General features: G+C 40.6%; 1 protein-coding gene across 1 annotated transcript in view; it reads right to left on the bottom strand.

Moving 5' to 3' along the window:
• The window catches only part of MDFIC2 (MyoD family inhibitor domain containing 2), a 46,708-nt gene extending 32,410 nt beyond the window's left edge, over positions 1–14,298 (bottom strand). Inside the window, exons 1-2 of the mRNA XM_069769910.1 lie at positions 14,207–14,298; positions 13,431–13,518 (exon numbers count right to left, since the gene is read on the bottom strand). Of these exons, the coding sequence (XP_069626011.1) occupies positions 13,431–13,518 (88 nt within the window). The 5' untranslated portion in view covers positions 14,207–14,298. The remainder of the gene's footprint in view (positions 1–13,430; positions 13,519–14,206) is intronic.
• Between the last annotated feature and the right edge of the window lie 841 nt (positions 14,299–15,139).

Here is a 15,139-nt window from a genome sequence, read left to right as displayed (position 1 = left end):
ATCTAGGCAAGACATTCTTCTTCTTCCTCTTCTATCAGAAGCAGATTCAGCAACATGCCTAAGTACAAGCCAAACTTCAAGCATATGAGTAATTCTAGAGACTTTACTCTTGAAATCTTGGTCAAAAGAATCATATCTGACGTTTGCCTTTTTGTCACCGTTACGTAGGTTGTTTCAGGTTGCACAGCAACCGGTAGAGTCCTGTGCTCTGATTTTCTTCAGCAATAATAAAGAACTTGTGTGTGACAAAGAGATGAAGGTGGAGCTAAAGTGGGGGGGGGATTGAACCCTTGGGAAAAATAATACAGGAAAATTGTATGTGATGAATACATGCATTGCAGACCCATGACATGAAAAGCAAACAGGCCAAACCACTCAAACCTTTGCGTGATAAAATCTTTTCTTACCATTTTATAGGAATGCTTGAGACTGAAATCAGTATTGCAAAATACTGTTGGTGGAAATGGAAGAGGAACTCTGGCATCACTAATTGCAATGAGCAGCTTATGTTCTCTAGGTCTCAACTGTTGACCCTCTGTTGAACCAGCTTATGCCTGAGCACAGAAAAGCAGATGTTCAGTTTGTGTTCTGGGTCTGGAAGGGAGCTTAGTAGTTGCTAGACACTCTGCCTGAAAGAGGAGATTCAAATAAACCAAAGTCCTTTTATTCTTGTGACTAGATAACCAGCTCTTATCTACTCTTTCACTCCTTGGGTTGAAATAATCAAACTTATAATTCAGTGGGAGGTTTTTTTAGGGAAGCAGCTCTATTTGGTGTAGATGTATTGAATTGTATACGCCAATTCTTGGATAAATGCAAGTATGTAGAGGTTCCTAATAGGTTTCCTACTATGCTTTAGGATAGCTTAGGCAAAACCTGGTGTATCTGTTTCTACCTGGGATCTTTCTACCTCACTGTTAATGTAGTGTTTCTGGAAAGTTCTTTAATCTATGGGAAAAAAATAGCCAAAGAAATGAGAAGCTTGGAAGGGGAGGTCTGTTGGGTTTCTGCTCACATAAATTCCCTGGAAAACACACGTGGCCCTTAAAGGGCCGTGTTGGGGGAATAATTCCCCTGGCAGTGCAACACCACATGTTTCTGCTAGCCCATGCACTCCGTGCAGCTGCACAACGTATCACATAACGCTGTCAACTGCAAGCACGCTAGCTTGCCGTTCCAGTGGGGCCCCCAAAACTGTAAATAGCAATAGGTAAGAAAACTCCCTGAGACACAGTACTCGCTGTGGGAGCATGAATGCTTGAGCCAACTGCCCAAAGCTTGTACTTAATGCATGAGACTTGAAGGGTGACCGTGCCTCGCCCAAGGCACTTAGTTTGTCCCAGGCTATTGCCAGGGTTACGTACTCTGGTCTTCAGTCCAGAGCCTGGATGTCTGCCAGCATGGTCAAGAAGTTGCTACGGCTGCCTGGGGGCTGAGGAAGCGCTGTGTCCCGCAGACCTAAGGCCCAGACTCCTTGTGGGGTGCTGAGAACAACTGGGGCTCCCAAATTCTCTTGCTGATGTTGCACTGAAAAATCTTTCTGTGGGCAGAAAGGGCGCACAGTGTGTGTGCAGCTAAGATTTTACTGCTAGTCCAGTTTGTTTCAACAACTCAAATTCTTTGAGAAAAGCCTTGATTATATAGTCAGAACTGTTGTACAGTCCATGCCCAACCTTCCTGGTACCTACCCTCTTACACGGTGTTGTGCTCACCCTTCCCACATGTCGCGATATCCCATCCCACATGATGTCCTGAAGCTCCTGCTCTGTTTCCACCTTGTCCATCTTACCTGGGCTACCTGGGGACAGGGTAATGCCTAGCCCCAGGAATCCAAAACAGATGAGGGTAATTCTATAGAGCCAGCAGGGCTACCTAACTGTGGGAGGTGTGACCTTGAGTAATGCGTCTGAAAAGTTCATCATGTTTTGCAGCAGGAGAGCGTGAAGAAGCAACGTTGGATGCTGTGATGTGACAGTACAAGGGCAGGAATAAGGGCATTTTCTCCTGTCAGTCTCTTTGGCTCCATCCTTTCTCAAACTCAACCACTTCAGGAAGTTGCATGTGAATGACTGCAACGTTGCCAGGAATAGCTGTCTCAAGCAGCCAGTGGTAAGCCCAAATCTTCATTCTGAACCGTTGCTGGTGACTGCAAGGTGGGCAGTGCCGTTCGGGATGTTCGAAGACTAGGAATGGCAAATGGTAGTGACTTGGGCTGTGCAGCTTTGAAGAGGACTTGCCCTAGTGTTGCTGGGCAGCAGCAAGAAATACTGGAAAGAGGAAATCCTGTATATCCAACGTCTGCCCTGCATACAATAGAGAGCACAGTTCTCTCTCTGGACACTCCTGTTCACATCCAAGCGGGCAGGAGGTGGGTGGAGGGCAGCTGAGAGCTACCAGAGCCTTGGCTCTTCTGCCCTGAGCTTCTTGCAAGAGTAACTGGCCAGGTACAAGACAGAAGATAAATTAAATTACACTTTTCTAGCTCTATAGGAACATACCTTCTCTTGTGAAGCAAGAAGAGGGGAAGCGGTGCTGTGCTTGTCAGGGATTCTGGTAGGCAGGATGGGAGCCAAAGGAGGTTAGGTTAAATGCTGGCCCAAAAGGTGCTACCTAGACACGTGCATGATTTGTCTTCCCAAAGCTGATGAGAATATATCATTATAGTTCAATCATTCATTGCTCAGTTATCTGACAAGTTCTTGTTTTATGAAAAAGTATGTTCACTGATTAAAAAAACCCAACCAAACAACTTGGGAAAACTATGGCATTTTATATATAAAACTGTTCTATTTTGTGTGAAACTTAAATGAAATTATATTAATGATTTATGTAAAGTGAAATATTGAGTTTTCCTTTTTCTTTCTCTTTTAGCCCTGGTCTCACACAGGCATATTAATGATTATTTGTCAAAGTCACACTGTTTGCTTACAAGGTACGAAGGCTTTTTAGACACTATAATGACAGCTTTTGATTCACTTGATAATATTTACAATAAGCCATAAAAGCCAATCTCTGAACGAACAGACCACTTTTATTGGCTTTTAGTGCTATTACTGCTATCATAAGTGGTAAATTGGCCTAATGCAAGTAATACTGCTGTGTCATACTGTAAAAACCACTGCTTAGTTTTATATTTTATTTATTTTTCATGAAAAAATTTTAAGGCATGGAGACTGTACTATCCTTCCACAATCATTGGTGATTCCCTCCAAGTGAGAGCTGGGGCAGCTTCCACTGCTGTTTGGACTTTCTTTATTTAGTGATTACCATCTCTGATGGAAGAGGGCTGGTCATAAAGTCAGGGACCAAGAGTGTGAGTCGAGTGAATATCTACCTGAAGATCTTAAGCTATTTACTTAAATCATAAATTAGAAAAAAAAATATTGCTTAGCTGAAATGGATATATTCCAAATACTTTATGCTATAATTTTTATATGTCTTGTTTTATAATAGCAATAGTATTTTTTAAAATAGTAAACTTTTAAAATATCTGAAGACAATATAATTGGTCACAACTTCATCTAACAAGAATGACTACCAGGTGCCATAATTGCTTTTTCCTATGATTCTTTTGACTTTCTTCTCCTGCCTCTCACTGTCTCTTCTATTGTTTTGCCTACCCTTGGAATATAAGCATGGATTTCAGAGATTTAGAATTCCAGTAACATACAACTTCTCTTTTTTTCTTTTAATCAGGAAAAAAAAAGTTTATCATAGAATTTGATTTGGTTTTGTAATATTTATATACAAGAGAAATTGTTGAGAAGAAGCAAAGTGAAAGTGAAGAGGCTTAAATTGACTTCTGAGTTTCTGTTCTTATATCTTCCCCTGTCTTCCTCTTTGCCCATGTACTATCATAGTGGACTCTTTTCAGTCAGGAATACTGGTTGATTTATCAGCCATGATGTAAGTTTAGGACCAGCAGTCGACATAGGCAACAAAGGTGATAAATGATTCTTCTTTGGGGGGAAAAGTGTAGTGTGTTTTTAAATTTAGTTAAAATTGGAATATTCCAAAGCCAAATATAACTTCATCGTGGTATACTATGTGGCCATTAAAAAATTGGTCTAATGACAGAGATAAGTCTGAGTAATAATCACTAATTTAACTGAACGCATACTTGAAATCATTATTTACTTTCAATATGCTGTGGGAACAGGAAGAGTCATATTCCAACTTTAATTTTGGCATCCAAGTATTTGTGGATATGTGAGCATTTTGGCACGTGTGTTAGTTGCCATGGGCGTCTAAAAAAACCAGGCAATTTGGTGTTAAAAGGGTTTAACCTACTTTTAAGACATTTATCTTTATGAAGATTGCACAACAGAAAACTCTTCTCTGTAAATCTGATGTCTGATGAGTTTACTTCAGTAGGAAGATATTGATTTGACCTGTATTTTACTCTGAAGAACTCAAGTGATCTTATTTTCCAAAATCTACATCTCTGCTTTTAAATTACAGGTGCAGTGGTATAGCTGAATAGTGTTCCTATATGCATCTGCGCTGCAATAGCGTTTTCTTTTTTTCAAAACTGCATGTAGGCATATTTCAGCAAGAAGAATATAATTTGTCAGTAATCAGTTCTCAGATGTCTCGACACTATCATGGCAATGTTTGTGTTTTTCTGTAGAGCACAACAGTGAGCAGTGCATCTACTTCTCTATCTCTGGAGCCTACTGACATATTCAGGCAGAAGTTTTTCTTCCTGCACATATATCTGTACTGTGTATATTCATTTATGTGTGAGAGAAGAAAACATTATCATGTTTAACTGCTGCAATCATAAGCACATTAAGTAGACAGATAATAAACAATCCATCTGAATTTATGATTAAGTTAATTGTGTCTGTGTTTTTCTAATGTGTTTATTCAGATTAAAGACTGAAATTAGAATGAGACTATATAATCAGGAGACCCTAAGAGACTGTGTGACTCCTAAGAAATAAAAATTAATTTAGTTTAGGGGGATAGCAAAGATCTCTGTAACACTTAAATATCGCTTAGGTGGTAAAGAGGCCTTGTGCAATTATCTTCAAAGAGATGAATCGCAGTTGTAGTAAGAGCTATCAAGAAACTTGGCTGTCGCTGAGGGCTTCAGCACCTAATTTTTGCATATGCCCTTCTGCCCAGGCGACACCAGAGTCCCAGATTCAACCTTCTGTACAGCACATGCAGAAGATTGGGTAACTGGGAGTAATAAGCTGATGGGAAAGGTGAGGAAATGAGGAACTAAAGTAGGAAAACTCCTGGAAGGAATGGGGAGAAGGACCACCTCAATGTCCCTATGGCTGCTCCACTTGCATTGGGCACCTCTGCGAGCCCCTGCTCCTGAGGCAGAGCAGGAGGAGATGCTCTAGTCCCTTCCCACCTACAGGAGTGAAATGTCTGCTGGTGAGAGCGGCTGGGGGATTGGGCATGGACCAGGCTCAAATCCCCCTCTGCCTGCTCTCAGCTGGGCTGAGACCACCTCTCAAAGGTTTTCCACTTTTTACTGGGTAGCTGAATACTGTCCCCAGCAGGGACTAGAGCCCATCTCCTGCCCTTCATGCAGGTGTTCTACCTGCTGGGCTGTAGTGTCCTTTCCTTTCTCTCTGGAGCAATGAGCTTTAATTAGTCCATTCAGACATAGACACTTGGGAATCTCCAAACCACGATATTACACAGAGTATCTGATAACTGGGGACAAGAGTATTCTTCTGGAAGATATGAATTTGAGCCCTCTCGTACAGTCATGTGCTCTCAGCCCAGATACGAAGTCACAGAACTACTCACTAATCACTAAGCTGTTCTAATAAGGGGTTTATGTCCAGTATTTTATTATTGGACATTTAGAGCAGTCACTCTTAACGTCTAAGTATCTTTCCATTTGGATTTATTTCTAAATACTTATTTAAAAAATAGACGGAAAAATAATTCCTTTGAACATCAGCTAACAATGAATATTTAAACTAATTCTACTTTTGGTCTTTCTCTCAACTTTTCCTGTAATATCTTTTATAAGCAATAGACAACCAGCATGCCCAGGACTTAGCCCGTCCACTGCATTCTGAGTACTTAGAAGCAGTTGTATTTTGGAGGATGATTGCAAATCTCCAATGAGATGAGGGAAGGCCTAATTTTTTTTTAATCTAATTATCTTTAATCTAAATATTTCATTGAACGCCTCCAACAGCAAGGATTTTATTACACCTCTATGTGACTGTCAGTCTGGCTCTATGTATCGGTGTATAATCTTGCAGGCCTGTAAAACACCTGAGAACTGGTACTGAACTGCTTACATCCACGATTATCCTGCCTTCAAGCTCAGGGTGAAAGTAAATCAGGCCTGCCTAGTGGTTGTTTTGATGGGATTTCTATCAAGGAATTAAGTTTTATAAATGAACTAAATGCTCATTAATAGGTTTGAAATGTCTGTTTTTCATAGCTTTTAAATGTCTAATACCCAATTAGATTCAAAGGTCTTACTGTCTCCCTCCAGCAACAGCTGATAATAACCCCAAGGACATTTGCATTACTACTCCAGATTAGAAGGAATACAAATAATAATTAATTTTTTTTGAGCTTTCAGAAACATAGGGTAAAGTTGACTAAAGAAATCGACATTGGGCTCCTCTTCCACCTTGAAGAGAAGCAAGCCACTCTGTGAAAGTGATACGTGTATTGGAATCTAAGGCCAACAGCATCCCTAATAGGGAGCAGTTATACAATCAAATAGTAAAAATTATGAAGCTTCTGAAATACTTATTGCTCTTATTAGTATTGAATTTTCTTTATCATCCAGGTTGGTTACTTCTGTTTAGTACAGGCATCCTTCTAGCTTGTATCGCCTTAGATCTAGGAGACTGATTTGGCATTTGACCCTTCTCTCTATGAACTGAAGTGGTAAAAATGAGACATATTGCTTCATTCCTCCTGCCTCATTGATGCCTTAAGATTACAGGTATCTGTCTTACACATACTGGGACAAATGAAATCTTTTGCAGGCCAGTGCAGCTCTGTTGCTTTAATGGAATTACTCATCACTTTGACACTGACCCTTAGGCTAAGATACTCCCTGCACCACAGTTTGCCATCTTAGGTAGCAAACGCTGTGAAGATCCTTGGATATGTGGATTCTGCTCTAACATGTATTTTGCTGAGAAAATCAACAACTAATGAGCGTCTATATTGTTATTCTATGCTTTGCTCTACTGACACAACTGAGGGCAAAATTCTGACTATCTTGCCCAAGTACAGCAAAGAATAGAATTGGTCTGGAAAACTTTTAGGGGTGAATGAAACAATATCTTTAGGTCTTCCCCAGCACTGGCAGTTGAATGAAACAGACTTTTCTCTTCCTTTGTGGAACAAATTTACTTAAGGCAATCAAACCTAAACAAACCTTCACTTACATTTTCAGAGTCAATATCCAGCACAGGAGTATGACTTTCACCCTATCACCCAGAGAAGTACCACTGTCTTTACTGTACATCCATTCCACTTTTGTGGCAATATTCAAAGTCTTACATCTCCAAGGACCCTCCGGTTCAAAGATCAAGGACCACTCAGTTTATAAAACTGTAATTAGGAGTGGTGAGCTGGGACCATTGTAGATTTCATATACTCCCTCTCCATTGGAAGAGAGTCTTTAAATCTGCTGTTTTACAACTTAAAGGAAGGGCTGTCTTGATTAATTCATTTGGTCATAGTCCTGAAGCTGACAAGGCATCTTCCAGGAATTTGAGCCCCCTGGGATCCTTGTCATCAGTTTTTAAATGTGCTTTTTTTGTGTGTGGTGTTCTTATCTGGAAACAGTTTGCTTGGATTACAGCATTCATCTTATAAGCATTTGGCATTTTCTGTTACATGAAACTGAGGGGTATTTCTTTGCTATCAGTCTTCTATAAAGCTTTTCAATCCAATGAGTTAATTCAGGCTGGGAGGAGAGAGTGAAAAAAGCTTCTGGACCCAAGTCAGCAAAATTCAGGAAACAAGTGTCCAAGCGTGTATGTAAAATTGCATCCACTGACTTCTGAGTTTTTAGAAAGAAATTCTAAAAAGGTCATTTAGCTCCCTAAATGCGGGGATTTAAGTCAGATCAGGATGCTCTGCTGAGAATAATCTCAGCAAAAGTACAAGGCTTGTACTTTTACTCCAGCCCCTGCAAACCAGGTAAAAAGCTGGAAGATTGTGAAAGAACTGGGAAATTCCCTGAGTGTCTCCAGGACAACTCTCCTTCTGCAAAACCAGGCTCATGGCATTATGTCCTTCCCACTTTATTACGTCTTGTAAAAGACTCTTAAAGCCCCTGGGTAACCAGTGAGAGGGGTGTGCCGGGGAAAAGGCATTTCTGAGTGCTGCAATATGGGAAGGTTTCGGTATTACCCCAAGGAATATAACCCCAGGACCAGGCTGTGGGATGTTCTGGTGTGGTACAGTTAAGAATAGTCTGCTCCTGTATTGGATTTCTGGGATGTACCTCTAAAATGTGGCACAATCGAACCCAACGGGATTACTTCTGAAATAAGGTATTATTTGAATAATGTGAATAATGTCACTACAGCCAGGTCTCTGATATGAGTAAATCTCCCTTTTCATATGAACTGTAGTCCTTGGAGGGGTGAAATATAATCCTGAACAGAGGCTCTATTTACCACTTAAGCCCTATTTTATGGTTTAAGTGCTGACCTTGTACTGACCCTCAGTACAGGGCTGAATTTCACCCTACAGCGAAAATCTGCTGGCTAGAGCAGCCGATTAAAAAAATTGGGGCTAGACTTTTTACTATTTGCAAGACAATGAAAACAGGCTTATTTTAGACAAAAATGTTTCTGATTTATGAGAATTTTAGTGCAGAAAGGGACTATTTTGGAGAAAGTCTTGAGATTAGAATTTCAGTTATATTTTTGGCAGGAGAGCAAGGAAGCCATTTCATTAACTTTTCACTGGAAGTTATATATGGAGGGCATTTGTGTACACAGCTGGGCAGCATAAAACAGGAGGGCTTTGTGCGAAAATATCCTGAAATGAAATTTCATTTCTGTGCAACTTGGATCTGCGTTCCTGGGCTGCCGTGGCCAGTTTTGGATGAAACCGTAGGAGGGCAGTATTAGGCCCTCGCACATTCTCCCTTGCATTTGCAATGGATGCAGAAATAGCAAGCAGACCACTGCTGGTCCCTGTGCAAAATCAGTGTCACCTTTCACAGCTTTATGTCAGTCAGATAGCTCCTGCCTGCTCCCATGTATCCATATGGCTGTAATCATCAAGTGATACCAAGAGATACGTTTGTAAGGAACTCCGAAAGCCACATGCTGGGGCTGGTGTGAATTTAGCTCTGCTTTGACCTCCCTTCCCACCAGACGGCTGCTAATCTGGCACTAAATCACCACTATGGTGGAAAAAGCTCCCAGTCCATGTGGCAGAGGCAGCTCTGTGGTTGTGGCTGCGCTGTGCAAGGTGGGAGCATCCCTGAGTCGGGTCCTGGGAGTGTTGCTCATCCCTGGGCACTGCGCTTCTACAGGCGTGTCTTGCGTAGCTTCCAGTTTTCACAGGGCCCTCTAATAACTGTGCTTGATTAGGAGGCCACAGAGATGTTTCTTGCTTCGGGTGTGATGGTCTGCTTGTCGCACGTCTTGCGGGTGCATGAAACAGGTGGGGACACAGGCCCATGCAGAGAACGTTTCTTTAGTTACATTGGTGGTTCTTTACTTATAAATGCATATTCCTATTTTATACGCTTTGTCGTTTATGTCATCTTGTGCATGTAAGGGCAAAATGTGAATAAGTGGGGATAATGCGTGGGCTGAGGATTCCTGCTTTAGGTTTTCAGGGCAGCAATGCAGATAACTTTGCAAGTGCTTCTTTGCAAATGAACCCATGTTTCACTCTGTCCTCCTGTTTTGTAGGCGTTGGCATGGGGAACTCTCTCAGTGCAAAACTGCCTCCCATCTTCAATGATGAGCTCTTCCCCATGGGAAGAAGCAAGCAGAGATAACTGCCTCTGTTCCTACACAGTCATTGTCTGGCTCTACTCCTACATCCCAGGCTTTCCTTGAGTTGGTTCTCATCAGTGCTATGGTCAGACAAACAGAATTGCCTTTTCTCAGTGCTCATTCATCCCAATTCTGGTTGAGTTGCACATGATGGTCTGATGCATGCCCTGCCCCCCCCCCCCCCCAACCACAGTTTTTCTCATCTGTTGTGTGATCTTTAGAAACAATAGTCCTGAGGAACACGCCATACTATCAGAAAAGATTGCTGGTATATATTCTTCCACCCTGAGACATTTTGGGACAGGACTGTGATCATTTCACGATCCTTATTTGCACTCTCAAACCAGGGAGTATCTCATGTTGTCCACATTCAGACTTAAGCGCTAAGTGCCTTAGGAGGTACGGAGCTGGTTTAGGACTTTCTTAAAGTCTAGCAAAACTAGAGCATGCATTTACCAGTCTGCTTCCCTGTTTAAATGCGTATTATTTCATTATAGTTCTACTATCTGCTAGGTGCTGTGGAGGACCTCAGGTCCTTCGCCAAAAAAAGTCTTGTAGGATAAGCAGGAAATAAAAGGAGAGGGCAAATGTGTCATTGCCCATTTAAAAAAATACAATCTAGGACCATGATTATGTAGATGTTTCTCTCCAAGACTGTGCTGGCTTGTGCAGCATTATTTGTTCCCCTGTGTCATCTTTAACTCCCATCAGTCTTCTGGTGCACCTGTGGCAGGGGTGCGGGAGCGCAGCAGTGGGTGCAAATGACTTGCTGAGAAGTAGAGACATGAGTAGAACCATTTATGCTCTTCCTGCTGATATGGTAAGATACAATCCTATATGCACAGCCTAATGTTTTTCTATAATAATTTTCACAAGGCTGGCTTGGTTTCTGTTTTGCTTTGTGGAAGAAATTTTCCCTGAGAATGAGGCTTCGATTTCTGCTTTTAGAGGCTTCAAGACAGAAGCAGAATATCTCCTTCCAAAAAAAGTAGAAGATAAATAACTGGCAGCCAGATTAACCCCCACCCCACCGCCTTACACTGATTCAACAGCTTCAAATATTGAAAGCCAACAAAAAAGTAATAGGTAGCTTATTTTGATGTTGACCCACTGCACTGCCAGTCTGTGAGCTATTACTCTGCAAAGCATTAGGAAAAAAATGAAGTCTAGGAAAGATACAAAAGCCACAGCCTAGTCTATATTTTTTGTTTATTTCTGATACTATGTGGTTCATGATTGTTTCTTTTAGAAGGAACAAATAATCAATACAAAACCATGAATAAAAATAACTTTTCTTTAAAACTGGATTCTAAAAGAACATATAGTGTTCTTACTGTGCCTGACAATTCTGTTCTCCACAATTCATTGTCTATTGGAATGCCTGAAATCTATACACGAGGTATTTTTAAAACATTTAAACATAGAAGTTAAGCTTCTGCTCCAGACAATTTGGTTCATCATATTCTAAAAACCCACCATGTACCACAGAAGTGCTTAAAGCAAAGAAACAATAACAAAATTTTTAAAAAGCAGACTTCAGTGTAAGAGAAAATAATGTCCACATTCTTATCTCAAGGAAAATATTCTTTCCTTATGAGAGACGTTTCAGCTATTTACTGACTCCGCTGCTGTACAAGACCTTCAAGGCCCAAATCTACTCTGTGGCACTTCAGAGAGAAGACGTGCCAATAGACAATGTTTGGCTGTTTCTGAAAGAGATTATAGCTCCTCCAAGTACTAAACAATGAAAACGTTACTAGTGATCTAGAAACTCTGGATGGTGTCTCTCCTTAGGAAGTGGAGAAAAAACATTGTGGATTAGCATTACCAAGTGAAATGAATTGAGGAACGTCCAGGTGTGAGAGATGTCACCTGGCTACTGGAGTAGGTCTGGACCAGAGGATAAATAACGGTACGGGACTCTGAGGGCCCATGCCATCGGTCTTATCCTGCTCAGAGACATGGACCAGCTAAAGCCCTCTATACCTTTATACCCTTTTTGTAAAGTTGCAAATCTCTTGTGCTCTACTTTCTTCTGATGGAATAAATAATCAGTTCAGTTACGTGTTTACTGTTTGCAAGCTAAAGTGCAAAGCTATCTTGTAGGATCGGACCCAGCTCTCACTCAGTTGTATCACTGCCTGTGATGCTCAAACTGCAAATCTTCTGCCTGCAGAGTTTTGACTGAAGTTAGCTGATGCCTTGCAAGCAGAGGATTTTGGGTGTCCAGCCAAAGTCTGCATGTTGGCCAGTCTGCTCTGCTCGAGCACGGTTCTTTTTCATTCTGCGGAAGTGCTGCATAAACAATGAAGACTGCAAGGCAGACACGTTAATTTAGGCCTACTTTATTGCAAACTCTCTTGCGTCTAGAAGATCTAACATACAATTAACTATATGAGCTTAAAATAGTGATGCACATTTTACAGGTGGCATAATAGTGGCTATAAATGAGCCTTTTCCTCAATACCCCCCTAGATAATGTTTTCAAAATGCCAGGTGACTTGTTGAGTCTTCCCAAAATACTTTTGTTAGGATTAGAATATAACTGTTCTCATTAAAACCCATAATATGCACCTAACCATGGATATTTCATTTGTATCGTACATCTTGAAAGCCTCTGCTTTGAGACTTTATTTAATTCAAGTTCTTCTTGTGTGTATGAAATACAATAAAGTGACCCCGCTATAGCCAGCAAACGTACATAAAGACGTAATAAGCTATGTACTAAACTGGCAAATCAATTTTTTCAGCAAGAAATATATCCTAAGAACCTTCCCTCTTTCTGTGTACAGGGATACGCAATAAGAAAACCTTTACAATCGTATGTCTTTTTCTTCTAAAATAGTTTAACAAATAGAATGTAGTACTTGAAATACTGGTATTTGATGCAGATGAGTTACTTAATACCTGTCATTTTTCAGCCTTTAAAACTGGGAAAGTGCCCATACTTGTTTTTTATAACTTCTCTACTTCTGAGAGTCTATATTTGATAAACCGCTGACAACAGATGCTACTTTGTTCTAAGATAACACACTGCCAAATCCAAAGATTCAGGGTTGATCGTCACTTGTGTTTGAGAAAAACGAACAAATATTAATCCAATTCAGTAATCGTTTAAGTTAATTAAAACTTTTTGTCGGAATTAAGATGATGATCCATACTACTTAGTGGCTTACAGTTCAGGTCAAATAAAACTTCCCCAGGAATGCAAGGATATTATCAAAATGAGTTTTTGGTTACTTTAAAATTTGGTAATTTAGGCCTTTCTGCACCGTAAGGAAATGTACATGCATGTTTCGCAGAAGTCAAGCTATGGAATTCCTGTGGTAGAAATCCCTGGCCATATTTAAGCCTATAAGGTATTCTTATGCCTTTTTCTTCAAAAAAGATTTTTTAATAAATGAGAAATATCTCTGAACACAAACAAGTAACAAATAACTCAGCAATGTAACTTACCTTTCTTCAGCCAAGAAATATTTTGCTTCTCATGGTCAAAACTATCTGCTGGTTTAATTTTTGCCTTGTCTGTCTCGGCTTCTGACATCTGTGGGGGAGAAAAGAATTTTGGGATGTCAAGTTCTTTTAAAGAAAGTTTCTGACAAAGAAATATGTTCTCTGTTTAGGTTCTTGCTAAAATAAATTGTGCTTGCTTACACAGACACATTTTTTCCTGCAGATTATTGATACTAGGTAATATCTGAGTCGTTAAATTTATGTTCTGTTCCTAAATGCTTTATCAATATTACATAGTTACTGTTTGTAGATGGATTCTTTTGAGATGTAACTATAAATTACATTATGAAATGAATGAGTGATATGCTCATAGCATGCTGGTAATAGATGTACATATAACACATAGAATAGATACGGTCTGGCTAAAAAGGAGGCACCCAGTCTGCCTGTTTATTGTGGCTCAAAGTTGCTGTAAAGCCTGCTGTCAGATAGAGGTATAATTATGTAAATAATGATAAATATTTATAAAGGCAACTCGAACAAAGTGTATCAAAAAAAAAAAATCTTTACTGTCACTTGCAACAATTTATTTGCTGTAATGCGAAGAATCACATGCAAGTTACAGTACCTGAGGCTATTATGTATACAGTAGCTATCAGCCCGTACACTGTGGTTTACTTCCATTGCCTGCTAGGAATAAGATTAGGCTGTCCGGGCTTCTTCTAACTGCTTTATATTTTCACTGAATCCAGTTAGCGAAAGCATTTCTCTATTTTTACCTGTATCTTCCAACCGGGGGTGAAAGCAGCAGGGTTCAGACACCGAGGAGGAGTGCTTTCGGCCGAATCCCTCGCTGTGTGTTGATGTCCAGCATTCCCATACACTGACAAAACCGAAAGGATGAGCAGTGCACTCTCTGCCTGCCTGCTGTGTGGTGCTAGATTTGTCTTGCTGCCAGAATCAGCCAACTTATTGCTGAGGTTTTTTTTTTTTTTTTTTTTCTTCCCCTTTTTGTTTGCATGCACTTCTAGAGCTGGGTAGGGTAGGGAAGGAGGGGGGTAATCGGCCTCCCCAGCACTACCGGAGTGATAAAAAAATCGAAAGCTTTGCAAAAAGAAAAATTGGTTTGGAAAGGTTATTATTGCAGTTCATAACCCAATGAATCTGCAAGAGGAGGAAGAAAATAAAAAGGGAACCAGGAAATTAATAGCGACAAATCAGATAAATGTGTCAATGTCTTGGCTAAATGTAAGTTAAAATACTGAAGGATGTAGAAATTAGACCCTAAATGTCTATTTACAGCTGCCACTTTGGCAAAGAAATGGTCTAATCCCGTGGGGAGCTGAGTGCTGTGACCCCCCCGAGCTCAGAGGGGTGGAATCCCTCAGCAGCCAGGAGGGCAGCTCTGCTGAGACGAATGCTCGTTAACTCCGTTGTAACGAGGCTGACTGGTCTCTAGTGGGGACGGCCCTTGTGCTGGGTGGGCTTGACAGGCAGCAGCACAGAGGGCAGGGGGACAGCCTGGACTACCCCATACCTTGAAGGCACTAAAAATTTAAGGTAATTAGTTGGCTTTAAAAATTCTCATGCCGTAGTTACCAGCAATATTGCTCTAATGTTAGTGGGAGTAGGGTGAAGCCTAAAGAGAACAAGACTTTAGGGTGCTCTGATGTTGCATCTTACTTTTTCTGTAGGACAAAAAGAAAATGTCA

This window comes from Haliaeetus albicilla, chromosome 24, assembly GCF_947461875.1.
Source record: "Haliaeetus albicilla chromosome 24, bHalAlb1.1, whole genome shotgun sequence".
Taxonomy (NCBI): Eukaryota; Metazoa; Chordata; class Aves; order Accipitriformes; family Accipitridae; genus Haliaeetus; species Haliaeetus albicilla.
The sequence above is the reverse complement of the archived record's forward strand: the minus strand, read 5'-3'. Positions and strand labels throughout refer to the sequence as shown.